This window comes from Pongo pygmaeus, chromosome 1, assembly GCF_028885625.2.
Source record: "Pongo pygmaeus isolate AG05252 chromosome 1, NHGRI_mPonPyg2-v2.0_pri, whole genome shotgun sequence".
Lineage (NCBI taxonomy): Eukaryota > Metazoa > Chordata > Mammalia > Primates > Hominidae > Pongo > Pongo pygmaeus.
The window spans coordinates 76,169,964-76,196,854 of record NC_072373.2 but is presented as its reverse complement, the minus strand read 5'-3'; the positions used below and the strand labels follow the sequence as shown (position 1 = coordinate 76,196,854).

Genomic DNA, 26,891 nt, shown 5'->3' with positions numbered 1-26,891 from the left:
TTCAAAGCAGCCAAACTCTTACCTATCTCAAGGTTTCTCCTGCCTAGCACATCCTTCCTCAGATCTTCACATGGCTGGTTCCATCTCATCATTCAGGACTCAGTTCAGAAGGTCACTTCCTCAGACAGACCTTCTTTGACTACTGTATGAAAGGTAGGCCCCACCCCAGTCACCCTTTTTCATATTGCACTGCCTTATTTTCTTCATAGCATTTGTCTCCATCTGAAATTATTTACCTTTTGCCTTATTTCACTAGAATATAATTTCCTCAGAACAAAGACCTTTTTTTCACTTCTTCACTGCTATATTCCTATTATACGATACAATTCTAAGCACATGGTAGGAGTTTAATATTAGTCGAATGGATGAATGTCTGACTCCAAAGCCCATGCTGTTCCCATTACGTACGCTGCTCCTACTATATCTGAAATAATATCCCATTCCAGTAGTTAATCTTTGTTTCTTTGAGAATGACAGCCTATTAATTTTCTTTCAATCAAGATTTTTAAAAAATTATTCCTAAAGTAAAAGAAAATCTTATGCTCAGTAAGTAAAAAGAAGAGATTTGGATAAAACATCATGGGCAAGACTCTTAAGTTCCTCGATCTCACAGTTTTCATCTGTAAAAAGAAAGAGTTGATTAAAATTGATTTAATCTACAGGTATTTACCAAGCATTATGCTAAACTGGGACATGAAGTTTAAATAAAATAATTTCTGACCTCAAAAGGGGCTCACAGATGCCTTTCAACTCTACAATTTGTATGATTCTATATAATTGTTAGTCTGTACCCTCTGTGTTAACTGAAAAAGCCTACCAATTTCCACTACTGAGATATTAATTAAAAGATATCAAGACATTGATAAACACATTGCTTCATTTTAAAATAAACATTTAATTCAACATTGCAACAGGAGTTGAACTGTATTTAAAACAGAAGCATATTAGTGACTAAAAAAATGTGTATATTAAACTTTAGTTCCCTTTTGAGGGGATTTTGATTGCCAGTTCTCTGCAGTGAAATGCTAGGAAAATGTCTTTAGAAGACAGAATTCTTTCTGAATGCAAGTCTAAAATGCTTAAAAGAGATTAAAGGTTTTAAAGACCCAAATCAGAAATATCCATTAGATACATCTCATTTGAATCCTAAGAGTTTAAACATAATAAATGCTATATTTATTTATTCCTTTTTTATTTTTTGAGGCAGAGTCTCACTTTGTTACCCAGGCTGAAATGCAGTGGTGCAATCTTGGCTCACTGCAGCCTGTCTTCTGGGTTCAAACAATTCTCCTGCCTCAGCCTCCCCAGTAGCTGGGATTATAGGCATGTGCCACCACGCCCAGCTAATTCTTGTATTTTCAGTAGAGAAGGGGTTTCACCATGTTGGCCAGGCTGGTCTTGAATTCCTGGCCTCAAATGATCCACCCACCTCAGCCTCCCAAAGCGCTGGAATTACAGGTGTGAGCTACCAAGCCCAGCCTATATATATATATTTAAAGATGACAAGAAATTAACAACTCAGCATTTTGAGAATGGCATGTCAGGTTATCATGATTAGTACACGGGCACCTGGCTGTGGCTCATCTACTACCATATTCTTTGTTCTTCTAGATCCTTCTTGGCTTCCATCTTGGCAACTCCAAAGGCACAGTGGGGAAAACAGATGCAGAGATAGATGCCTATTTCTCCTGCAGTCTCTTTCAGCATAGCAATTAGGCAAGTAATCAATAAGAGTATATAATCTATAACTTATAGTCCAATTAAGGCTTCACTCAATTTGAAAAATTGCCAGTTCTGTCAAATATGCTAACACTCCAATAAGGTATTTATGACACAGAATCTGCAAAAAGAAAAAGAAGACATTTAAAATTAGAATAGTATTAATTATAACAAAGCAGATTGATATTTGAATTATCAATGTTATACTGGTCTAACTTCTGGATTTAATTCATGAAGCTTACCACATGCAATACACTCATTTTTGGCCAGGCACAGTGATTTATCCCTATAATCCCAGCACTTTGAGATGCCAAGGCAGGAGGATCACTTGAGCCCAGCAGTTCAAGACCAGCCTGGGCAACAAAGAGAGACCTCATCTCTACAAAAAATTATAAAATGTAAAAAACAGCCAGGTGTAGTGGTATACACCTATAGTCAGTCCCAACTACTCACAAGGCTGAGGCAGGAGGATCACTTGAGCCCAGGAATTAAAGGTTATAGTGAGCTATAATCACACTACTGCATTCCAGCCTGGGTGAAAGAGTGAGACTCTCTCTAAAACAAAAAACAAACCCCTCGTTTTTATATTTTCTATTTCTTTCCTTTTTTGTTTTTTAATGCTGGTCTCTTCTCATCAAAATTATTTCCCAACCTACTGTTGCACTGTGACCTCCAGTTTGAAAAACATGAATATAGTGCTTATAGAGTATTGACTTATTGGATCTAAGAAGTAAGAGTTCAAATCTTGATTCTTCCTCTTGATAAGCTATCTTGCTTGTCATTTAAACCTATCTTGGCCTCAGTTTCCTTGTTTTAAAATAAAATATGGATAAAAACACCTAACTGTCCAGGCACGGTGGCTCGCACCTATAATCCCAGCACTTTGGGAGGCCAAGGCCGGTGGATCACTAGGTCAGGAGTTTGAGACCAGCCTGGCCAACACGGTGAAACCCCATCTCTACTAAAAACACAAAAATTAGCCAGGTATGGTGGTGGAGCCTGTAATCCCAGCTACTCAGGAGGCTGAGGCAGGAGAATTGCTTGAACCCAGGAGGCTGAGGCTGCAGTAAGCCAAGATCACACCACTGCACACCAGCCTAGGTAACAAAGCAAGACTCCGTCTCAAAGGGAAAAAAAAAAAAAAAAAATCTAACTAGCTGGGCACGGTGGCTCACGCCCATAATCCCAACACTTTAGGAGGCCAAGGCAAGTGGATTATTTGAGGTCAGGAGTTCGAGACCAGCCTGGCCAACATGGTGAAACCTCATCTCTACTAAAAATACAAAAATTAGCTGGGCATGGTGGCAGGCACCTGTAGTCCCAGCTACTCGGGGTACTGAGGCAGGAGAATCACTTAAACCCAGGAGGCGGAAGTTGCAGTGAGTTGAGATCGCACCACTGCACCCCAGCCTGGGTGACAGAGTAAGACTCCGTCTCAAAATAAATAAATAAATAAAGATAAAAATAGTAAAAAAAGTAAAATTACAAAAATTAGCCAGGTATAGTGGCTCATGCTTGTAGTCCCAGCTACTCAGGAGGCTGAGGCATGAGAATCGCTTGAGCCTAGGAGGCAGAGGTTGTAGTTAGCCAAAATCGCACCACTGCACTCCAGCCTGGGTGATGGAGTGAGATTCTGTCTCAAAAAAAAAAAACAAAAAGCACACACACAAAAAACACCTAACTACAGGGTTGCTCTAAAGATTAGAATTTAAGGTCTGTTAAACTCTTAGCACAGTAACAAGACCACAGGAAACATTTACTGAATGTATATTGTGGCTGTATATTTTAATATATTTTAGGAGCCAATTCTCAGTTTATTTCTGATACTTTTTTTTTTTCTTTTGAGATGGAGTCTCGCTCTGTCACCCAGGCTGGAGTGTTCTTGCTCTGTTGCCCAGGCTGGAGTGCAGTGGCGCGATCTCGGCTCACTACAAGCTCTGCCTCCCGGGTTCACACCATTCTCCTGCCTCAGCCTCCCCAGTAGCTGGGACTACAGGTGCCCACCACCACGCCTGGCTAATTTTTTGTATTTTTAGTGGAGACGGGGTTTCACCATGTTAGCCAGCATGGTCTCAATCTCCTGACCTCATGATCCACCCGCCTCGGCCTCCCAAAGTGCTGAGATTACAGGCGTGAGCCACCGCGCCTGGCCTATTTCTGATACTTCTTATCAGAAATCACTTAGTAGAGAATAAAACAATGTCTCTATTATTTCTTTCCCAATGAGGACAGAAAAGCCTAGAACATAAAGATGACATCTTAGTTCTGTGTTTCTGGCTATAATTTTGTCTAACACAAAATTCTCTATTACTCTGATAATTATTTCAAAATTTCACAAGGAACAATTTTGAAAGTTTCAAAGTTACAAAATAATAATTCACATTATTACCAAAGGCTGAAGCACACAGCATATAGTGTCCTTCCATTATAAGGCTATATCTAGAAGTCTGAAGACTTTAGTAAACCATAAACCATAAAATAAAAGCTCTCTATTGTCTTGAATACATTCAAGTGTGTTTCCTCAATTGAGTGGACAATACAATCATCATACATTTTTAAAATCATAAAATAAGGAAAAATTACTTAACTAGATTGTTCAAACTAACCTTTATTTTTCCATCAGTATGTGCTGAAGCTACAGATGTTGAAACACGAACTAATCTTGTGGCTGATAAATGAATTTTGAAATGTCTATGGAAATGTGAATAAAGGCAGTCCATGAATAGGTCAACTTCTTCCTGGGTAACCTCCCCAGGTGTTTTGTGGACACTGTCCCATAGAGCTTTTGCATCCTCTGGATGTATTGCGAAAGAAATGTCCAGACTTTGAGGGCTACAGGGTACAGACCAAAGAAATTCAGTAGTAGCCACATAATGGTCCATTTTGCATGCAGTCCACATGGCAGCCATCCAGGAAAGATTAAATGCATTGATTGCTAAAGGACTGAAATAACAGTCAAAGGTTTTCTGAAACCAAGTTCCAATTATTGCTGTGTTAGACTCTGCTCCATTTGCAAGGAATAAGGGCAGACAGGTGAAATCTTCTGAAACAGTCTCCAGAAGACTGTCTCCAAATATACAGCAGAACCAGCCAGTCCACAACACTTTATCTTCTCTATTCTCAGATGGCAATTGAGATTTTGACAGAATCTACAAAGAAAGTATACAGGTTCCTGAAATTCAAAAGTATATTTACTTCTAAATTCCATCTTCTCAAAATTAGTTCATTAAAAATAAGACGAGCCAATGTAATACTTGCAAAAAAAACATAGAGGGAATAGTCTCCCTAATGATTAACAGGACTTATCAAAATAACTGGCCTTTTTTTTTTTGGAGACGGAGTCTCACTCTGTCGCCCAGGCTGGAGTGCGGTGGCACGATCTCAGCTCACTGCAGCCTCTGCCTCCTGGGTTCAAGTGATTCTCCAGCCTCAGCCTCCCAAGTAGCTGGGATTACAGGCATGCACCACCATTCCCAGCTAATTTTTGTATTTTTAGCAGGGATGGGGTTTCACTATATTGGTCAGGCTGGTCTCCAACCTCTGACCTCAGGTGATCTGCCTACCTCGGCCACCCAAAGTACTAGGATTATAGGCGTGAGCTACCATGCCCGGCCCCCAATATTCTTATACAGTGGAAACACGATATATGGCAAAATCTTGGTGTAACCAAACTGCAAAATAAGAGTTACCAATATGGCATAACCAGGTGTAGTACCCTGAAACAAACAAACAAAAAAACCCCCTCAACTTTAGAAAGAACTGTGAAAGGTCACAAAATCCAACATGTTTGAATTCTTTCATTGAGGAAGACTTCGATATTTCCTAAGGCAGCACTATCAACTTAAAATGTTCTTTTATATGTTAGACCCTACAGTTTCTACCCACTGGTCCTGCTTTTTTCCTTTTGGGCATGCAGAATATAATCACATCTGATCTCTCTTCTACAGGAAAAGTCCTTCAAATATTTGATGGTCCCCATCATACATAATATTAAGTTCAACATTTCCAGTTTCTTCAACCATTCGCCTATGACATACATTCACATTCTCTCACTATTCTAGTCACTCTTCCCTGAAATTATTCTGCATAGGAATCATTCATAAGTGAACATAATTACTTTAAAAAGGTCTGATTCGGGGAATGAAGGGGGAAAAAGGTCTGATTGCAAGACTAACCACCACCTTTAACTAGAATATACTCCTATTAATGTAATCTCAGATTGCAGTTTTCTGGTTTTTAGTTGACAGCTTTATATAAACTAGCCCTGTATATTCATGTTTGCTTTATAGGTAAATCTCTCCCAACTTATGCTGAGGCTGTAAATTTATTCCTACTAACATTTTAATCTCTTTTGATTTGGCTCATTGGACAATCCATTCAGATCATTTAGGATATTTTATTATATTTTTAGCTGATTGCCTAACCCCTCAAACTTTAAATTTTAAGTTACATGACAAACATGCCTTCCAGATACTCAAATAACTCTGTTAAAGCATTAAGTAGACCAAGGTTAATATCACAGCTTTGTATCATACCCCTTCAGAAATGATCATTTACACAATTCTTTTAACATATTTCTCCTTCTTGTTCAAGAAATTATGAAAGACTCTCAAATAGCTGGAAGCTTAGATATATTAACTATATCACACTTTCATGACCTAAGAGTCTTGTAACCCTATCAAGAAATGAGATTTAATTTGAAAACTATTAGAACACTATACCAGGAATTCAAGAGGTCATTTCTAATCCTCACAAGGGTAGATGCTTGACTGATAATATGCAAGTCACAAAACTTCTCTGTGCATCAGGTGCTTCACTTGACAAAAACTGCTAATTGTCTCTTGAGTATCCATTTTTCCTTCCACAATAAAACAGTCCCTTTATGGCTGGGCGAGATGGCTCATGCCTGCAATCCCAGAACTTTGGGAGGCCGATGCGGGTGGATCACGAGCTCAGGAGTTTGAGACCAGCCTGGGCAACATGGTGAAACCCTGTCTCTACAAAAATATAAAACCAGCCTGGCATGGTGGCACATGCCTATAGTCCCAGCTACTTGGGGGGCGGGCTGAGGCAGGAGGACTACTTGAACCCAGGAGGTAGAGGTTGCAGTGAGCTGAGACAGTACCACTGCACTCCAACCTGGTGACAGAGTGAGAAGCTGTCTCAAAAAAAAAAAAAAAAAAAAAAAGTCTCTTTAGTTAAGTTGGCAGAGTATCCACTGAAAAAAAAGTCTTTTCTAGCCTGCCTTCCAACTAAGATGTAAAGAGAAGTTATTGGGTCTCAGCAAGATTTACTCTGCATCAGGTTCTGTTTGTCCTTCCCATCTTCTTCTTACTTCCTGCCTGGAACTTGAATATAATGTTTAGAGCTGCTGGAGACATCTTACGTTAGACCATAAGGTAACTTTTAAGATGAAAACCATGCACTAAGGAAAAGAAAGAGCCTAGATTATTAATGATTTCATCAAGCATCATACCAGCCTTGGACAGCTTACATCCATGCACTTTTTTTTTAAAAAAAGACAGTATACCACTATCTTGTTTGATTCACTGTTATTTAGGCTAACCCTAATCCCAGAACATCTTGAGATCTTTGCCAATACCATGACCTATATCAGGGGTCAGCAAATTTTTTCTGTAAAGGGCCAGTTAGTAAGCATTTCAGACTTTGCTGGCAATATGGGATCTGTTGCAACTTCTCAACTCTGCTGCTGCAGCACAAAAGCAGTCACAGACAATATATAAGCAAATAAAAGGGGCTATGTTCCAATAAAACCTTATTTACAAAAACAAGCAGCAGTCAGATTTGGCCTATGGGCCATGGTTTACTGACTGTAATCTATACAAACAAAAAGTCAGTCCTTTTCAACTGCTTGAGAACTTAATTTCCTTATCCATTATTAAGATTAGTTAGCTCAAAAGAAACAGAAGCAGCAGGCATGAATAATAAACAAAATAAATCTGAGGCTGAGTGTGGTGGTTCATGCCTGTAATCCCAGCACTTTGGGAGGCCAAGGTGGGTGGATCACTTGAGCCCAGGAGTTCGAGACCAACCTGGGCAACATGGCGAGACCCTGTTTACAAAAAATACAAAATTTACCCGAGTGTGGTGGCATGCACCTGTAGTCCCAGCTACTTGGAAGGCTAAGGTGGAAGGATCACTTGAGCCCAGGAGGCAGAGGTTGCAGTCAACCAAGATCGTGCCACTGTACTCCAGCCTGGGTGACAAAATGAGACCCTGTCTCAAAAAAATAAAATAAAATAAAATAAATGCAACATTTTATATTCCTTCCTATAAGTAGTATATAAGAGCAATAGAACTATCTTGATTAAGAAACCAGATTTATTTATTTATTTATTGTATTTTTTGTAGAAATGGCATCTTGTCATGTTGCCCAGGATGGTCTCGAACTCCTAGGCTCAGGTGATCTGCCCACCATAGCCTCCCAAAGTGCTGGGATTACAGGCGTGAGCCACTGCACCCAGCCTTAAAATGATACATTTCTGAGAGTAACCTGGCATGAAGGATCACAATATTTAATGATATATATTTTTATACTAAAATTCTACTTATAGAAATTTAATCCCAGTAAAAACCACAAAAATACAGAATTCCTAATGATATAAGTAATTGTCTACAATATTAGTAAAAATATCATAATGTAAAAGTATGGGCAATATGATCCCAATTTCAAGACTATATAGATACAGATAACCAAACATATATACCAAAATGTTAAACTATAATTTTTAACTTTTTTTGTACTTTTATGTATTTCCTCAGTTTTTAAAAATAAACATGATTTTGTATACAAACTACCTATATATATATAGGAAAAAATTTTTAAAGTTGATTATATCTAATTATTATAGTTTAGTCAAACAAGACATAAAATACATTATAAATCACAAACTTAGAAATTTTTAAAACAGTTAAGAAAACACCACAACAATTTCCAAACAAAGAAAATGCAGATTCTTTTCCCCTAGGAAGCAAGTATTGTTTATGTACTATACCTGGACAAGAAATGCTTCCGGGTCCCTTTGTGTTCCTTTCATTCCTAGGAGAGTAGAAAAAATCACTTTGATGTTGAAGTCTTCTCCCACTTCCACAGCAAGTCCTTTTTGCTTTTCAGCAACAATAAAAGCATTGAGATGTCTAGAATACTCTTTGAGATTACTATAGGAGAATTTATATAAGGGAGTTAAACTATATAAAGTCCACTGTTTATGCAGAAGGAATGCAACCTTTTGAGGGTCAACATCTTCCTACAAAAAAAAAAAATCAAGACAAAAGAAGTTTAAAAATTAGGAAACTAAGAATTTAATCATAGCATTTAAAACATCTAATACAAATATATTATTGAGTACCTGATTTTTGCACTCCAACCAAATGAGTTTGCAGGACTTTTTGCAGATCCTTGAACAGACCTTTACCTTTGCTGTATCTTCTCTTTAGAATGCTCTTCTCCCAAGTGTTCACATGGCAAGTTCCTTCACTTCATTCAGTTCTCTACCCAAATGTAATCCAAGAGGCCACTCAATCTACAGTAGCACCTGCACCCACTCCAACTTTGTATCACCTCATCCGGCTTTATTTTTCTTCACAGCACTTATTACTACCCAACATTATATTCTTGTCTGCAATTTTTTTGTATTTCTATTATCTATCTTCCCTACTGGTGTATAAGCTTGATGACAGCAGTGATTTTGTCTATTTAGTTCTCTCTAGAACAATGCTATCTAGAACAAGTGTTCAATAAATATTTAACATAAAATTTATGTTTCACTTTTAGAAACTTCAAATTATAGATTTCAAAAGTAGTAACCATTCCTAAAGTATCTAATTTGATTAGCCTTAATTTAAAAAATTGTTTGGGCCAGGCACGGTGGCTGACGACTGTAATCCCAGCACTTTGGGAGGCTGAGGCAGGCGGATCACGAGGTCAGGAGTTTGAGACCAGCCTAGCCAACACGGTAAAACCCCATCTCTACTAAAAATACAAAAATAAATAAGCCAGGCATGGTGATGTGCACCTGTAATCCCAGCTACTCAGGAGGCTGAGGCAGGAAAATTGCTTGAATCTGGAAGGCAGAGGTTGCAGTGAGCCGAGATCACGCCACTGCACTCCAGCCTGGGTGGCAGAGCGAGACTCTGTCTTAAAAAAAAAAAAAAAAGAAAGAAAGAAATTGGCAGCAAATCTACTCTATGAAACCACGCCCAATTCAACAGATTAAATAAAAAGATACTTGGGGGCTGGTCCAAAGGTAGTGAGTTATCTCAGTTGATTGTTCACAATCAGTTATAGATCAAACTCCTTGTTTCCAACTCCTTGTTCTACTCTTTCCCCCTTCCCCCTTTGTCACTACTGTGCTAGACTAGTCTAAAAAAAAAAAAAAAAAAGATACTTGGGAATATTTTTTGCCATGCTCTATTAGAACCACAGGTACCATTAAAAAAAAAACCACTTCATTTATACCATATACCGTATACAAAAATTAACTCAAAGTGGATTAAAGACTTAAATGTAAAATGCAAAACTATAAAAACCCTGGAAGACAACCTAGGCAATACCGTTCACGACATAGGTACAGGCAAAGATTTCATGACAAAGACGCCAAAAGCAATTGCAATGAAAGCAAAAATTGACAAATGGGATCTAATTAAACTAAAGGGCTTCTGCATAGCAAAAGAAACTATCAATAGAGTAAACAGAAAACCTACAGAATGGGAGAAAATTTTTGCAAACCATGCATCTGACAAAGGTCTACTATCCAGCACCAATAAGGAACTTAAACAAATTTACAAGAAAAAAAATGGGCCAGGCCAGGCATGGTGGCTCACACCTGTAATCTCAGCACTTTGGGAGGCCGAGGCGGGCAGATCATAAGGTTAGGAGTTTGAGACCAGCCTGGCCAAAATGGTGAAACCCCGTCTCTACTAACAATACAAAAAAATTAGCTGGGCATGGTGGCGGGCACCTGTAGTGCCAGCTACTCCGGAGGCTGAGGCAGGAGAATCGCTTGAACCCAGGAGGCGGAGGTTGCAGTGAGCCAAGATCATACCATTGCACTCCAGCCTGGGTGATACAGCAAGACTCCCAGCACTTTGAGAGGGCGGGGAGGGTGGATCACCTGAGGTCAAGAGTTCCAGACCAGCCTGGACAACATGGTGAACCACTGTCTCTACTAAAAATACAAAAAAAATTAGCCAGGCATGGTGGTGGATGCCTGTAATCCCAGCTACTCGGGAGGATGAGGCAGAAGAATCGCTTGAATCTGGGAGGCGGAGGTTGCAGTTAGCCAAGATCATGCCACTGCACTCCAGCCTGGCTGGGTGACAGAGTGAGACACTCTCTTAAAAAATAATAATAATAATAAAAATAACAACCCCACTAAAAAGTCAGCAAAGGACATAAGCAGACACTTCTCAAAAGAAGACATACATGAGGCCAACAATCATATGAAGAAAAGTTCAACATCACTGATCATTAGAGAAATGCAAATCAAAACCACAATGAGATACTATCTCACATCAGTCAGAATGGCTATTATTAAAAAGTAAAAAAACAACAGATGCTGGTGAGGTTGTGGAGAAAAATAAAAAGTCAAAAAATAACAGATGCTGGTGAGGTTGTGGAGAAAAAGGAATGCTTATACACTGTTGGTAGGAGTGTGAATTAGTTCAACCATTGTGGAAGACTGTGTGGCAATTCCTCAAAGACCTAGAGACAGAAATATTATTTGACCCACCAATCTCCTTACTAGGTATATACCCAAAGGAATATAAATCGGTCTTCCATAAAGACACATGCATGTGTATACTCACTGCAGCACTATTCACAATAGCAAAGACATCGAATCAACCTAAATGCCCATCAATGACAGACTGGATAAAGAAAATGTGGTACATATACACCATGGAATATTATGCAGCCATAAAAATGAACGAGATCATATCCTTTGCAGGGACATGGATGGAGCTGGAGGCCATTATCCTTAGCCAACAAGCAAAGGAACAGAAAACCAAATACCACATGTTCTCACTTATAAGTGGGAGCTAAATGATGAGAACACATGGAAACATAGAGGGGAACAACACATGCTAAGGCCTATTGGGGGTGGAGGGTGGGAGGAAGGAGAGAAGCAGGAAAAATAACCAATGAATATTAGTCTTAACACATCTGGGTGATGAAATAATCTGTACAACCAACCCCCATGACGCACGTTTACCTAGATAACAAACCTGCACATCCTGCACATACACCCCTAAACTTAAAATAAAAGTTAAAAAAAATACTGTGGACATGATTCAGATTAAAGGAGGTTAAAATACATAAAAACTCGTGGTATATATGGGTTGTATGTTTGAAAATTACTTTAAAAATAAACAAACAGGCCGGGCACAGTGGCTCATGCCTGTAATCCCAGCACCTGGGGAGGCTGAGGTGGGCAGATCACGAGGTCAGGGGATCGAGACCATCCTGGCTAACACCGTGAAACCCCGTCTCTACTAAAAAATACAAAAAATTAGCTGGGCGTGGTGGTGGGCACCTGTAGTCCCAGCTACTGGGGAGGCTGAGACAGGAGAATGGCCGCCAGGAGGCAGAGCTTGCAGTGAGCCGAGATCGCGCCACTGCACTCCAGCCTGGGCGACAGAGCGAGACTCCGTCTCTAAATAAATAAATACATAAATACAAATATAAAAAACAGATAAAAGACAGAAGAGGTAGCACTGATCGTTATGAAATTGTTTCTTTCTCATTTATTAGCTGAGGGGTTAAGAAGATACTAAGAATAGTATAGTTACAAAAATTGAAATATTTTGTTCACAGATATTCTCAATTATTGACTAACACAAAGGGACACAAAAAGCATACCTGCAACTGCGAACACTGGGGAATTTTCCTTCGAGGTGGAGTCGGGATAAATGAACTCTGCTTCCTGACCGATTCTAATCGTTTCTGCAGAGGAGTGGCACCTATAAAGTAATCTTCAGGTCTTGAGGATGCACTAGGAGTTGATTCTGGTGCATTGTAAGAATCCATGGTCTGTCTACATAAGAAGAAATAAAATCAGAATTCTAAGCACTAAAAAGTTAATTCATGCTTATAGTTTCACTGATTCCTCTCCTCACTCTAAAGGAATCCTTTCTCTTTCTTTCTTTTCCCCTCCCTATCCCCAGTTTTGACTTTTAAACCAAGTCCTATATTCCTCATTGGCTATAGCCCACTTTTATGTATATCTTACAGATACCTCAAAAACAGTATATGTTCAAAACTAAATTCAACTTCTTTTCCTCCTTCGAAAAGCTAACTGATCCATTTTCAAATTCCTGTCAATTTGCTAAGTTAACTTAAATTCATGTAGTCCCCCACCTTCATTCTTTAACATATCAAGCACATTCTACTGAGTTTTTCTTTCAAGAATCTGTCGAATCCAGTTCCAAGATGGCTGAATAGGAACAGCTCCGGTCTGCAGCTCCCAGCATGATCGACGTAGAAGACAGGTGATTTCTGCATTTCCAAATGAGGTACCTGGTTCATCTCACTGGAACTGGTTGGACAGTGGGTGGAGCCCATGGAGGGTGAGCCAAAACAGGGCGGGCCAAAACTGCCTCACCTGGGAAGCGCAAGGGGTCCAGGGATTTCCCTTTCCTAGCCAAGGGAAGCCATGACAGACTGTACCTGGAAAAACGGGACACTCCCACCCAAATACTGCACTTTTCCTACGGTCCTGGCAACTGGCAGACTCGGAGATTCTCTCCCGTGCCTGGCTTGGCGGGTCCCACGCCCATAGAGCCTTGCTCACTGCTAGTGCAGCAGCCTGAGATTGACCTGCAAGACAGCAGCCTCGCGGTGGGGAGGGGCGTCCACCATTGCTGAGGCTTGAGTAGGTAAATAAAGTGGCCAGGAAGCTCAAACTGGGCGGAGCCCACTGCAGCTCAGCAAGGCCTACTGCCTCTATAGACTCCACCTCTGTGGGCAGGGCATAGCTGAACAAAAGGCAGCAAAAACGTCTGCAGACTTAAACGCCCCTGTCTGACAGCTCTGAAGAGAGCAGTGGTTCTCCCTGCATGGCATTTGAGCGCTAAGAACAGACAGACTGCCTCCTCAAGTGGGTCCCTGACCCCCGTGTAGCCTACCTGGGAGACACCTCCCAGTAGGGGCCGACTGACACCTCACACAGGCAGGTGCCACTCTGGGACGAAGCTTCCAGAGGAAGGATCAGGCAGCAATGTTTGCTGTTCTGCAGCCTCCGCTGGTGATACCCAGGCAAACAGGGTCTGGAGTGGACCTCCAGCAAACTCCAACAGACCTGTAGCCTAGGGACCTGACTGATAGAAGGAAAACTAACAAACAGAAAGGAATAGCATCAACATCAACAAAAAGGACATCCACACCAAAACCCCATCTGTAGGTCACAAACATCAAACACCAAAGGTAGATAAAACCACAAAGATGGGGAGAAACTAGAGCAGAGAAGCTGATAATTCTAAAAACCAGAGCACCTCTTCTCCAAAGTATCACAGCCCCTCGCCAGCAACGGAACAAAGCTGGATGGAGAATGGCTTTGATGAGTTGACAGAAGTAGGCTTCAGAAGGTCGGTAATAACAAACTTCTCAGAGCTAAAGGAGCATGTTGTAACCCATCTCAAGGAAGCTAAAAATCTTGAAAAAAGGTTAGACGAATGGCTAACTAGAATAAACAGTGTAGAGAAGAACTTAATGACCTGATGGAGCTGAAAACCATGGCACAAGAACTTCATGATGCATGCACAAGCTTCAATAGCCAATTCGATCAAGTGGAAGAAAGGATATCAGCGACTGAAGATCAAATTAATGAAATAAAGCGAGAAGACAAAATTAGAGAAAAAAGAGTAAAAAGAAATGAACAAAGCCTCCAAGAAATATGGGACTATGTGAAAATACCAAATCTACGTTTGATTGGTGTACCTGAAAGTGATGGGGAGAATGGAACCAAGCTAGAAAACACTCTTCAGGATATTATCCAGGAGAACTTCCCCAACCTAGCAAGGCAGGCCAACATTCAAATTCAGGAAATACACAGAACACCACAAAGATACTCCTCAAGAAGAGCAACCCCAAGACACGTAATTGTCAGATTCACCAAGGTTGAAATGAAGGAAAAAATGTTAAGGGCAGCCAGAGAGAAAGGTTGGGTTACCCACAAAGGGAAGCCCATCATGCTAACAGCGGATCTCTTGGCAGAAACTCTACAAGCCAGAAGAGAGTGGGGGCCAATATTCAATATTCTTAAAGAAAAGAATTTTCAACCCAGAATTTCATATCCAGCCAAACTAAGCTTCATAAGTGAAGGAGAAATAAAATCCTTTACAAACAAGCGAATGCTAAGAGATTGTCACCACGAGGCCTGCCTTACCAGAGCTCCTGAACGAAGCACTAAACATGGAAAGGAACAATCAGTACCAGCCACTACAAAAACACACCAAATTGTAAAGATCATCAATGCTAGGAAGAAACTGCATCAACTAATGGGCAAAATAACCAGCTAACATCATAATGTCAGGATCAGAGTCACACATAACAATATTAACCTTAAATGTAAATGGGCTAAATACCCCCATTAAAAGACACAGACTGGCAAACTGGATAAACAGTCAAGACCCATCAGTGTGCTGTATTCAGGAGACCCATCTCACATGCAGAGACACACATATGCTCAAAATAAAGAGATAGAGGAAGATCTACCAAGCAAATGGAAAGCAAAAAAAAGCAGGGGTTGCAATCCTAGTTTCTGATAAAACAGACTTTAAACCAACAAAGATCAAAAGAGACTATGTATATAGTATATACATAGTATATATAGTGTATATATAGTGTATATATAGTATATATAGTGTATATATAGTGTATATATAGTATATATATAGTGTGTATATATATATACACACACACACCCCCAATACAGGAGCACCCAGATTCATAAAGCAGGTCCTTAGAGACCTAGAAAGAGACTTAGACTCCCACACAATAATAATGGGAGACTTTCACACCCCACTGTCAATATTAGACAGATCAACGAGACAGAAGGTTAACAAAGATATCCAGGACTTGAACTCAGCTCTGCACCAAGTGGACCTAATAGACATCTACAGAACTCTCCATCCCAAATCAACAGAATATACATTCTTCTCAGCACCACATCCCACTTATTCTAAAATTGACCACATAATTGGAAGTAAAGCACTCCTCAGCAAATGTAAAAGAACAGGTTATCACAACAAACTGTCTCTCAGACCACAGTACAATCAAATTAGAACTCAGGATTAAGAAACTCATTCAAAACCGCCCAACTACATGGAAACTGAACAACCTGCTCCTGAATGACTACTGGTTAAATAACGAAATGAAGGCAGAAATAAAGATGTTCTTTGAAACCAATGAGAACAAAGACACAACATACCAGAATCTCTGGGACACATTTAAAGCAGTGTGTAGAGGAAAATTTATAGCACTAAATACCCACAAGAGAAAGCAGGAAAGATATACAACTGACACCCTAACATCACAATTAAAAGAACTAGAGAAGCAACAGCAAACACATCCAAAAGCTAGCAGAAGGCAAGAAATAACAAAGATCAGAGCAAAACTGAAGGAGATAGAGACACAAAAAAACCCTTCAAAAAAATCAATAAATCCAGGAGCTGGTTTTTTGAAAAGATCAATAAAATTGATAGACCGCTAGCAAGACTAATAAAGAAGAAAAGAGAGAAGAATCAAATAGATGCAATAAAAAATGATAAAGGGAATATCACCACCAATCCCACAGAAATGCAAACTACCGTTAGACAATACTATAAACACCTCTACACAAATAAACTTGAAAATCTAGAAGAAATGGATAAATTCCTGGACACATACACCCTCCCAAGACTAAACCAGGGAGAAGTCGAATCTCTGAATAGAACAATAACAGGCTCTGAAACTGAGGCAATAATTAATAGCCTACCAACCAAAAAAAGTCTAGGACCAGATGGATTCACAGCCAAATTCTACCAGAGGTACAAAGAGGAGCTGGTACCATTCCTTCTGAAACTATTCCAATCAACAGAAAAAGAGGGAATCCTCCCTAACTCATTTTATGAGGCCAGCATCATACTGATACCAAAGCCTGGCAGAGACACAACAAAAAAGAGAATTTTGGACCAATATCCCTGATGAACATCAATGCAAAAATCCTCAATAAAATACTGGCAAACTGAATCCAGCAGCACATCAAAAAGCTTATCCACCATGATCAAGTCAGTTTCATTCCTAGGACGCAAGGCTGGTTCAACATACGCAAATCAATAAATGTAATTCATCACATAAACAGAAACAACAACAAAAACCACATGATTATCTCAATAGATGCAGAAAAGGCCTTTGACAAAATTCAATAGCCCTTCATGCTAAAAACTCTCAATAAACTAGATATTGATGGAACATATCTCAAAATAATAAAAGCTATTTATGACAAACCCACAGCCGATATCATACTGAATGGGCAAAAACTGGAAGCATTCCTTTTGAAAACTGGCACAAGACAAGGAAGCCCTCTCTCACCACTCCTATTTAACATACTGTTGGAAGTTCTGGCCAGGGCAATTAGGCAAGAGAGAGAAATAAAGGGTATTCAATTAGGAAAAGAGGAAGTCAAATTGTCCCTGTTTGCAGATGACATGATTGTATATTTAGAAAACCCCATTGTCTCAGCCCAAAATCTCCTTAAGCTGATAAGCAACTTCAGCAAAGTCCCAGGATACAAAATCAATGTGCAAAAATGACAAGCATTCCTATACACCAATAACAGACAAACAGAGAGCCAAATCATGAGTGAACTCCCACTCACAATTGCTACGAAGAGAATAAAATACCTAGGAATCCAACTTACAAGGGATGTGAAGGATCTCTTCAAGAAGAACCACAAACCACTGCTCAACAAAATAAAAGAGGACACAAACAAATGGAAGAACATTTCATGCTCATGGATAGGAAGAATCAATATTGTGAAAATGGCCATAATGCCCAAGGTAATTTATAGATTCAGTGCCATCCCCATCAAGCTACCAATGACTTTCTTCACAGAATTGGAAAAAACTACTTTAAAGTTCATATGGAATCAAAAAAGAGCCCACATTGCCAAGACAATCCTAAGCAAAAAGAACAAAGCTGCAGGCATCATGCCACCTCACTTTAAACTATACTACAAGGCCACAGGAACCAAAACAGCATGGTACTGGTACCAAAACAGAGATATAGACCAATGGAACAGAACAGAGGCCTCATAAATAACACCACACATTTACAACCATCTGATCTTTGACAAACCTAACAAAAACAAGAAATGGGACAAAGATTCCCTATTTAATAAATGGTGCTGGGAAAACCGGCTAGCCATGTGTAGAAAGCTGAAACTGGATCCCTTCCTTACACCTTATACAAAAATTAATTCAAGATAGATTAAAGATGTAAATGTTAGACTTAAAACCATAAAAACCCTAGAAGAAAACCGAGGCACTATCAATCAGGACACAGGCATGGGCAAGGACTTCATGACTAAAACACCAAAAGCGATGGCAACAAAAGCCAAAACAGACAAATGGGATCTAATTAAACTGAAGACCAGGCCGGGCGCAGTGGCTCACGGCTGTAATCTCAGCACTTTGAGATGCCGAGGCAGGTGGATCACAAGGTTAGGAGTTCGAGGCCAGCCTGGCCAATATGGTGAAACCCTGTTTCTACTAAAAATACAAAAATTAGCCAGGCATGGTGATGTGCGCCTATAATCCCAGCCACTTGGGAGGCTGAGGCAGGAGAATTGCTGAACCCAAGGAGGCAGAGGTTGCAGTGAGCCAAAATCGTGCCACTGCACTCCAGCCTGGGTGACAGGGCAAGACTCCGTCTCAAAAAATAAAAAAATAAAAAAAGAAAGCAAAAAAAAAAACCTAAAGACCTTCTGCAAAAGAAACTACCATCAGAGTGAACAGGCAATCTACAGAATGGGAGAAAATTTTTGCAATCTGCCTCTCTGACAAAGGGATAATATCCAGAATCTGCAAAGAACTTAAACAAATTTACAAGAAAAAAACAAACAACCCCATCAAAAAGTGGGCAAAGGATATGAACAGACACTTTTCAAAAGAAGACCATTTATGAAGCCAACAGACACATGAAAAAATGCTCATCATCACTGGTCATCAGAGAAATGCAAATCAAAACCACAATGAGATACCATCTCACACCAGTTAGAATGGCGATCATTAAAAAGTCAGGAAACAACAGATGCCGGAGAGGATGTGGAGAAATAGGAATGCTTTTACACTGTTGGTGGGAGTGTAAACTAGTTCAACCATTGTGGAAGACAGTGTGGCGATTCCTCAAGGATCTAGAACTAGAAATACCATTTGACCCAGCGATCCCATTACTGGGTATATACCCAAAGGATTATAAATCATGCTATTATAAAGACACATGCACACATGTTTATTGCGGCACTATTCACAATAGCAAAGACTTGGAACCAACCCAAATGTCCACAATGATAGACTGGATTAAGAAAATGTGTCACATATATACCATGGAATGCCATGCAGCCATAAAAAAGGATGAGTTCATGTCCTTTGCAGGGACATGGATGAAGCTGGAAACCATCATTCTCAGCAAACTATCACCAGGACAGAACACCAAACGCCGCATGTTCTCACTCATAGGTGGGAATTGATCAATGAGAACAATTGGACACAGGGCGGGGAATATCACACACTGGGGCCTGTCGGGGAGTCGGTGGCTGGGGAAGGGATAGCATTAGGAGAAATACCTAATGTAAATGATGAGTTGATGGCTGCAGCAAACCAACATGGCACATGTATACCTATGTAACAAACCTGCACATTGTGCACATGTACCCTAGAACTTAAAGTATAATAAAAAAAAAATAAAATAAATTTTTAAAAAATGTTAAAAAAAAAAATCTGTCATCGCTTCACAAAGCTAATTCCTTAGCTACAACTAAGAGTTCTCCATATCTAAGAGTAATCCATTCTTCCAAAAATAGCGCTTTATTTTATCTATGCAAAAACCTTTACTGTAACAAGACAAATCCTAAACTCTTCTGCTGAGTTTAAGGTCTTTCTAATTCAGCTTCTCCTTATCTTCCTAATTCTCCTCTCCAACCTGGGACATAAACATATTCTTATCTTCATGTGTTAGCTTCTCAACTGCATTTCCTATCTTAAGTGTCCTTTTCCCATCTCACCTCCTTTAAGACCATGCTAGAAATTTGATCTCCTTTCAAACTAGGGTGTTTTTAACCTTTTGGTCCTGAAATACCTATGACATACATTTTTATCTGTTATCTGTTATCAGTGGCTCATTCCTGGAAGCAGAGTATGTGTGTGTGTGTGTGTGTGTGTGTGTGTGTGTGTGTGTGTGTGCTGAATGAGCTCTCATCTCTAAATAAGTCTGAAAAAATCCCTCAAGAATGTTCTACAAAATCCTTGGGGATATACCAGCACACATAGCTTTCCTCAATCACCCAGTCTCTACCACTCATTTTAGCCCCTGTTGATATACCTCCTTGTACCATTTTTTAGTGTGCATTTCTTGTATCCTCAGTAAAACTAAGCTACTGTCACTGAAACCATGCTTTATATTTCTCTTGTATAATTACCCAAATACAAGGCTGAGTGTCCTTTAATTGTTAAACAAGTATGGGTTCAATTAAACGGAAGTATTTCATAGAACTTCCAAATTAGGGCCAGGCATGGTAGCTCCTGACTATAACCCCAACACTTTGGGAGGCTGAAGCGGGTGGATCACTTAAGCTCTGATGTCTGAGACCAGCCTGGGCAATGCTGTGAGACTCCATCTCTACAAAAAATAAAAAATAACTAGCCAGGTGTGGTGGTGCACACCTGTGGTCCCAGCTACTCAGGAGGCTGAAATAGGACTGCATGAGCCCAGGAGGTCAAGGCTGCAGTGAGATGTGATCATGCCACTGAATTCCAGCCTGGGTGACAGAGCAAGACCCTCTCAAGAAAAAAAGAAACACAAAATTAAAATACAATTTTCATTAAAAGGAATTATCATTTCAAAGTTATGATTAGTCTCAGCTGGGCGTAGTGGCTCATACCTGTAATCCCAGCACTTTGGGAGGCCGAGGAAAAGTGGATCACCTGCAGTCAGAAGTTTGAGACCAGCCTGACCAACATGGTGAAACTCCGTCTCTATTAAAAAAACAAAAATTAGCCGGGTATGGTGGCACACACCTGTAGTTCCAGCTACTTAGGAGGCTGAGACAGGAGAATCGCTTGAACCCGGGAGGTGGAGGCTTCAGTGAGCCGAGAGCACACCACTGCACTCCAGCCTGGGTGAGACAGAGCAAGACTCCATCTCAACAACAACAACAACAACAACAACAACAAAAGTTATTAGTCTCAACTACTACACAATTACCCTTTTGAAAAGTTTTTTATGAATAAAAAGTTATATTACTATATTTACTTATTTTATTTTATTTTTTGAGATGGAGTCTCACTGTTGTTGGCCTGGGCTGGAGTGCAATGGCGCGATCTCGGCTCACTGCAACCTCTGCCTCTTGGGCTCCAGCAATTCTCTTGCCTCAGTCTCCTGAGTAGCTGAGATTACAGCTGCCCACTACCATGCCTGGATAATTTTTTGTTTTTTTTTTTTTTGTATTTTTAGTTGAGACAGTGTTTCACCACGTTGGCCAGGCTGGTCTTGAACTCCTGACCTCAGGTGATCCACCAGCCTCCCAAAGTGTTGGGATTACAGGTGTGAGCCACAGCACCACCCGGCCCATATTTAAATAGTATTATATTTAAACTAGCACAGGTTGAGCATCCCTTATCCAAAATGCTTGGGACCAAAAGGGTTTTTGGATTTCAGATTTTCTCAAATTTGGGAATATTTGTATTACACTGGTCAAGCATCCTTAATCCAAAAATCTGAAATCCAAAATGCTCCAGTGAACATTTCCTTCCAGCATCACGTCAGTGCTCAAAAAGATTCACGTTATGGGGCATTTCAGACTTCAGATTTAACCTGTAACTTCAATTTCAATATGTTAGACTAGGACACCATTTATATCTTGCACAAAACTCCATAAATTAAACATGTAGTCCTAGCATGGACAACATAGCAAGACCCCATCTCTCAAAAAAAGAAGAATTAGCCTGGCATGGTGGTAGTCTTAGCCACTCCAGAGGCTGAGGCAGGAGGACTGCTTGAGCCCAGGAGTTTGAGGCTACAGTGGGCTATGATCACACCACTGCACTTTAGCCTGAGCAACAGAGTGAGACCCTCTCTAATTAATAAATAAATAAATACATAAACTAAACATGTAGCCTTATTTGTCCTCAAAGCTCAAATAATATCCAGAGCAAGTTCATATACCTACCACACAATTTATTTATTTATTTTTAGAAATGTTCATAGTAGCTTTATTCATAATAGCCAAAAATTGAAAACAACTCAGTGGGTGAATGATTAAATAAACTGTGGTACATCCACACCATGTAACAGTACTCAGCAATGAAAAGAAACAAATTATTGATACATGCAACAACTTGGATGTTAAAGCCAATCCAAAAAGGTCACATATAAAATTTCATACATTTAACATTTTTAAAATGACAAAGTTAAAGGAATGAAGAACAGATGAGCGGCTGACAGAGATTAGGGAAAGGGAAGAGGGTGGGAGGGACATAAATGTGACTATAAAAAGGCAACACAAGAATTCCTTGTGGTGATGGAACTGTATCTTGACTGTGGTGAATACATGACTCTACACCAGACACCACACAATTTAAATAGCAGCTATTCTAAAGCATCCTAGCTTTAAATGCATATTGAATTACCTATTTCAAAGGGAATTTTAATCAATCCTACTTACACAGAATGTTTCCTTCAAATTTGTTACTTGGTACAATAATTGCTAACACTTATTGAGCACCATCATGTTTCAGGTACTCTTCTAAGCTCTTTATAAATATTTTCTCATTTAATCTTCAAACAACCCCATGAAGTAGATCATGCTCCCAGCTGCCAAACAGGAAATCAGACAAGTTAAGTACTTGCCAAAGTCAACAAGTTAGAGTGGAAGAGTCAGGATTTGAATCCAGACAGTCTAATTCTGCAATGAGTGCACTTAGCTACTTCTTTCACGTTGCCTTTTAAACAGGGATCAATTATAAGGCAACATAAGCCCTGCTGAATTTGGCTCCTTAAGAGAAATGCTACGAATTCCAAAAAGATTTTAAAGTCTAGGTGACTTTAAAAAGTCTAGCAATAAATGTAGGTGAGAAAAAGACTATCAGCACTAAGAGGGATGGTTTTGAAAAAACATGTCCGTTGAGTATTTAATGTTAATGTAAAATAGCCCAATCCACGAATTAAAGATTAGCAAATGATTTATACTTATTTTACCTTCTCATCTCACACTCAAGAATGTGTAATTTTTGCCCAGCACAATAATCAAGAGGTTATAAACATACCTTGACTCAATATATTACTGTCCCAATACTCTTCCTTCCAATCAGAAGCAAGAGGTCCTCTTACTTGTATCTCCCCTGGACACCATCTCCTTTGTGTACTTCAGCTTTTTTTTTTTTTTTTTTTTGAGACAGGGTCTCACTCTGTTGTCCAGGCTGGAGTGCAGTGGCCCGATATCACTGCAGCCTCCACCTCCTGGGCTCAGGCGATCCTCCCACCTCAGCCTCTCGAGTAGCTGGGACTACAAGCGTGCACCACCACACCAGGCTGTACTTCACCTATCATCTTTCATCACTCCTATACAGGATCCTTTTCTTTCACTGCCAAGCATATTCTAGTATTTCTAACATTAAAAATTTGTGTTTAAATCCAATTCGTCTCATTCCTTCTGAGACCAATCTCCTGGAAATATGGTCTACACCTACTGCCTCCAGTCACTAATACATATTTTACTAGAAATCTTCAGCAATCTCTTTCTTCCATCTATCACTACAAAGAAACTGCACTTTTGAAGATCATTGTTTTTGCCAAAACCATGGCCAAATACTTTGTTCATCAAGTTTGTTCATCCCTACTCCTCTAAACTTTCTGGGACCTTGTTTCCTCTGACATCCCATTTTTTAGGGGCTTTTCTCCTCCTTACTTTTTATAGTTCCAATTTATTTACTGATTCTTTTTTTTTCCTCATGTTCCAATAGTAGGTGGCCCCAGACTCTGAAAATCATTCATTCTACTTAGGAAAATAATCATCCTATATGACTCCTAAATCTCTATCTTCAGACCATTACAGCTGCAACCCAGTCCTGCATTTCCAACCTCCATCAAACTCATTAAGTTCAAAACTAATCATCGCTTCACATCTCATTCAATCTTTCTTTGCCAACTACTGTACTCTGTTTTGTTCAGTAATAATTCCATTCTTCCTTTTCATTTTCTTTCCCCACTAAAAAAACTTTCATCATCTTTTACTCTTCCTTCAACATCATCTTTACATCTAAAAAGTTAACTTTGTTAACTTTATTATCAAATTCTGACATATTTCTTTCTTTTTTTTTTGAAGACAGAGTCTCACTCTGTCTCCCAGGCTGGAGTGCAGTGGTGCAATCTTGGCTCACTGCAACCTCCACCTCCCAGGTTCAAGTGATTCTCCTGCCTCAGCCTCCCGAGTAACTGGGACTACAGGTGTACATCAACACGCCTGGCTAATTTTTGTATTTTTTGGTAGAGATGGGGTTTCACCATGTTGGCAAGGCTGGTCTTGAACTCCCGACCTCAGGTGATCCGCCTGCCTTGGCCTCCCAAAGTGCTGGATTACAGGCATAAGCCACCACACCTGGCCTCTGACATATTTCTTAAAAAGATATACACTTGTCCTCCTAGATGTGGGCTTCACTTTCATTCTCAGTTATAGCTACTTATCTTGTTCCCAATCTTAGCCCCTTTCCCTAATCCATCGTCAGTCTTTCATTGTCACCACTTTCATCATTACCTTGCTTGAGATCCCATAACAGTTCCCACACATCTATATGAATACAAATCAGAATTCCTGTCTGGCTTTCAAGGCACTACTGTGTTTGATCTTATTATCTGATCCTATCCAGGTTCATTTTCTACTACTTCAGTTCTTACCCCAAGATCCATGGACATTAACCTTTCCAAAATCCAACATTCTGCATACACTTCCTCTAAGGTTTTGTATACAACATTGGGGGTTGGGGGGGATGGGAGTGAAGAAAGTTCCAGTAGACTATTCTTTAAGAGGTTAAATGACAGCCCTATACCCAAACATGCAGCACCCCCTACTCTAGACAGATGATCACTCTACTGTTCTCCCTGCCTTTTTATTCACCTTATCGCCAATTAAAAACACTTCTCTACTCCCGTTTGTCTCAGTAAATCTTATCCATTTTCCATGTGCCATCTCCTCAGAAGTTTTCCAGAGCTTGGCAGGGATAGTTCTCTTGACAATTCCACTTGCAGTTGTGGTTCACAGCGCACAAGTAAAGCTTTGTTGTTTCTCTTGTGGTTAGTCCGTGAAAGGGCTCTGACTTGATCACTTTTCTACATTGCCACCAATACCTAAATCCAACCGCCCCAATGCCAATACTTAGCCGGTGTTAAGCACGTAGTGTTTAAACACACCTCAACACGCAAGTATTGTAAGATAATGACCACACACAGGGCAAATACAAATTTAAAGCAGGTCCGGGACCAATACAAAGCATCTTTACCAATAAAATGCCGTGATGATGCTGTCACCCATTCCGGATTCATGAATCATTCTTCAAAAGTCCGGCTCCAAAACTATGTGGAGACTGAAATCCCCTGAAGAAAAAGAAAAACCCGCCAAAATGACAGCTAAGACAAAGGCCAGACTAACCCCTGGCCCTCCCAAATTCCCTCTCGCTCCACGACAAGTGGGTTCACAAGAGACACAAACGCACCCAGGAAGACCTCCGCTCCGTCAGACGCGGGGCGGGCCCTGCGACTTACTCTGGGAGGGACATTTCCGCTCACCCAGCTCTGCGACCCTCGCTCCTGCTGAGTCAGCTTCTGCTCGCGGAGGGGGAAAGGCAAAAGCACAGTGCGTCCCAACCCGTCCCTCTCCAGCTGAGCCTGTCAGAGACCAGCCCAGCTCTGAAATCAAGCCGTTGAGATAAGGCAATTCGGCCCTCCGCCGCCTCTTCAGTTTAAAATCGTTTCCCGACTCGCTCTGCGGCCCCACGCAGGAAGCCTACTTAGCGCCTCGCCGATTCCATATCAGTGAAGCAACTAAAATTGCCATTTTAACTGAGGGCAAGGCCGAGCCACTTAACCACTACCGTCAACCTTTCCAATCGTGCTCGGTTACTCGTCAGTTTTCCTACCGGTGCGAAGCTTTCTCTCAAATTTCCGCCCGTAGTAAGCATGGCGGCGACACCTCACCACTGATTCGTTGAATTCCTTCCCCGTAATCTTGGGCACTAGCGAGCGGAGTTGAAGGGCGCTTGGACCCCAGCGGCGATCTGTGTTTGGGTTCGGGCTCTGGGAGCATTTTGGCTTTGCTCGCCTTCCTCTTTCAGAAGACTCGAGATCGGCCAGCAGGTCTGCGAGATTTGAAACGCGACTGTTACTCCTTGTTTTCCGGTTCTGGCCGCGGGAGCCTCTCGAGAAGCGTGAAAAGAAGAGAAGGGCGTATACCTAGTGACCGCCTCTGGTTGTCTTGGGTTCGCGCCTGGCGCCGCTACGTGGAGTCGCTCTCTCGTCGTCACTTTTGGCTGCCGGCTTGTTGAGTAGAAGTGCAAACTGATGCTTTAAGTCTCAGGGAAAGGTCTTTCCCTTATCTCCACCCCAGCAAGCACCCCAGAGACCTTGGAGATTTGTCTTGTTTCTAGGCAGCGTGTACTCGAATGTTATGCGGAGGAGGACTTAAATATTCGAGAAGAGAGGGGGAACTCCTGGAATTTTAAGGGATTTCTGTGTATTTCCAAAACTGACTTTTAACTACCGACAGCGTGTGGCTCCAACATGTACTTCCCTTCTTGGTTAAGTCAGCTGTACAGGGGTTTATCCAGACCCATCAGAAGGACCACCCAACCGATCTGGGGTTCTCTCTACAGAAGTCTGTTGCAGAGTTCACAGAGGAGAATTCCAG

General features: G+C 40.5%; 2 protein-coding genes across 14 annotated transcripts in view; one reads left to right on the top strand and one right to left on the bottom strand.

Annotated features, from left to right (window-relative positions):
- Positions 1-875: 875 nt before the first annotated feature.
- CENPL (centromere protein L) lies at positions 876-26,313 on the bottom strand. 12 transcript variants are annotated; one of them, XM_063648521.1, is made up of 8 exons: positions 26,183-26,313; positions 25,489-25,582; positions 20,877-20,970; positions 12,599-12,773; positions 8,736-8,987; positions 7,819-7,956; positions 4,326-4,868; positions 876-1,840 (listed from the first exon to the last, which is right to left on the bottom strand). In XM_063648521.1, the coding sequence occupies exons 2-8, from the start codon at positions 25,529-25,531 to the stop codon at positions 1,769-1,771; spliced, it is 1,317 nt and encodes a 438-aa protein (XP_063504591.1). In that variant the 5' UTR covers positions 25,532-25,582; positions 26,183-26,313; the 3' UTR covers positions 876-1,768. The 12 variants fall into 12 exon arrangements, with proteins under 12 accessions (XP_063504591.1, XP_063504587.1, XP_063504588.1 ...); XM_063648517.1 differs by having other exon boundaries at positions 26,125-26,251; XM_063648518.1 differs by lacking the exon at positions 26,183-26,313 and adding an exon at positions 25,775-25,907.
- Positions 26,208-26,891, top strand: part of DARS2 (aspartyl-tRNA synthetase 2, mitochondrial) — a 33,473-nt gene continuing 32,789 nt past the window's right edge. Inside the window, exon 1 of one of the 2 annotated variants that reach the window (XM_054464731.2) lies at positions 26,208-26,891. In XM_054464731.2, the coding sequence (XP_054320706.1) occupies positions 26,765-26,891 (127 nt within the window). In that variant the 5' untranslated portion in view covers positions 26,208-26,764. The other variant, XM_054464815.2, reaches the window with a different exon arrangement.

Bases quoted from the DNA above. Each gene is read 5' to 3' on its own strand.
- CENPL (XM_063648521.1), bottom strand. From the start codon at position 25,531: ATGAATCCGGAATGGGTGACAGCATCATCACGGCATTTTATTG. The intron at 12,774-20,876 runs GTATGAGCCACT...CTTCTTATGTAG, and splicing joins CCAAAGTGCTGGGATTACAG to ACAGACCATGGATTCTTACA. The intron at 8,988-12,598 runs GTATGCTTTTTG...TTTTTTTTGTAG, and splicing joins CCCAGTGTTCGCAGTTGCAG to GAAGATGTTGACCCTCAAAA.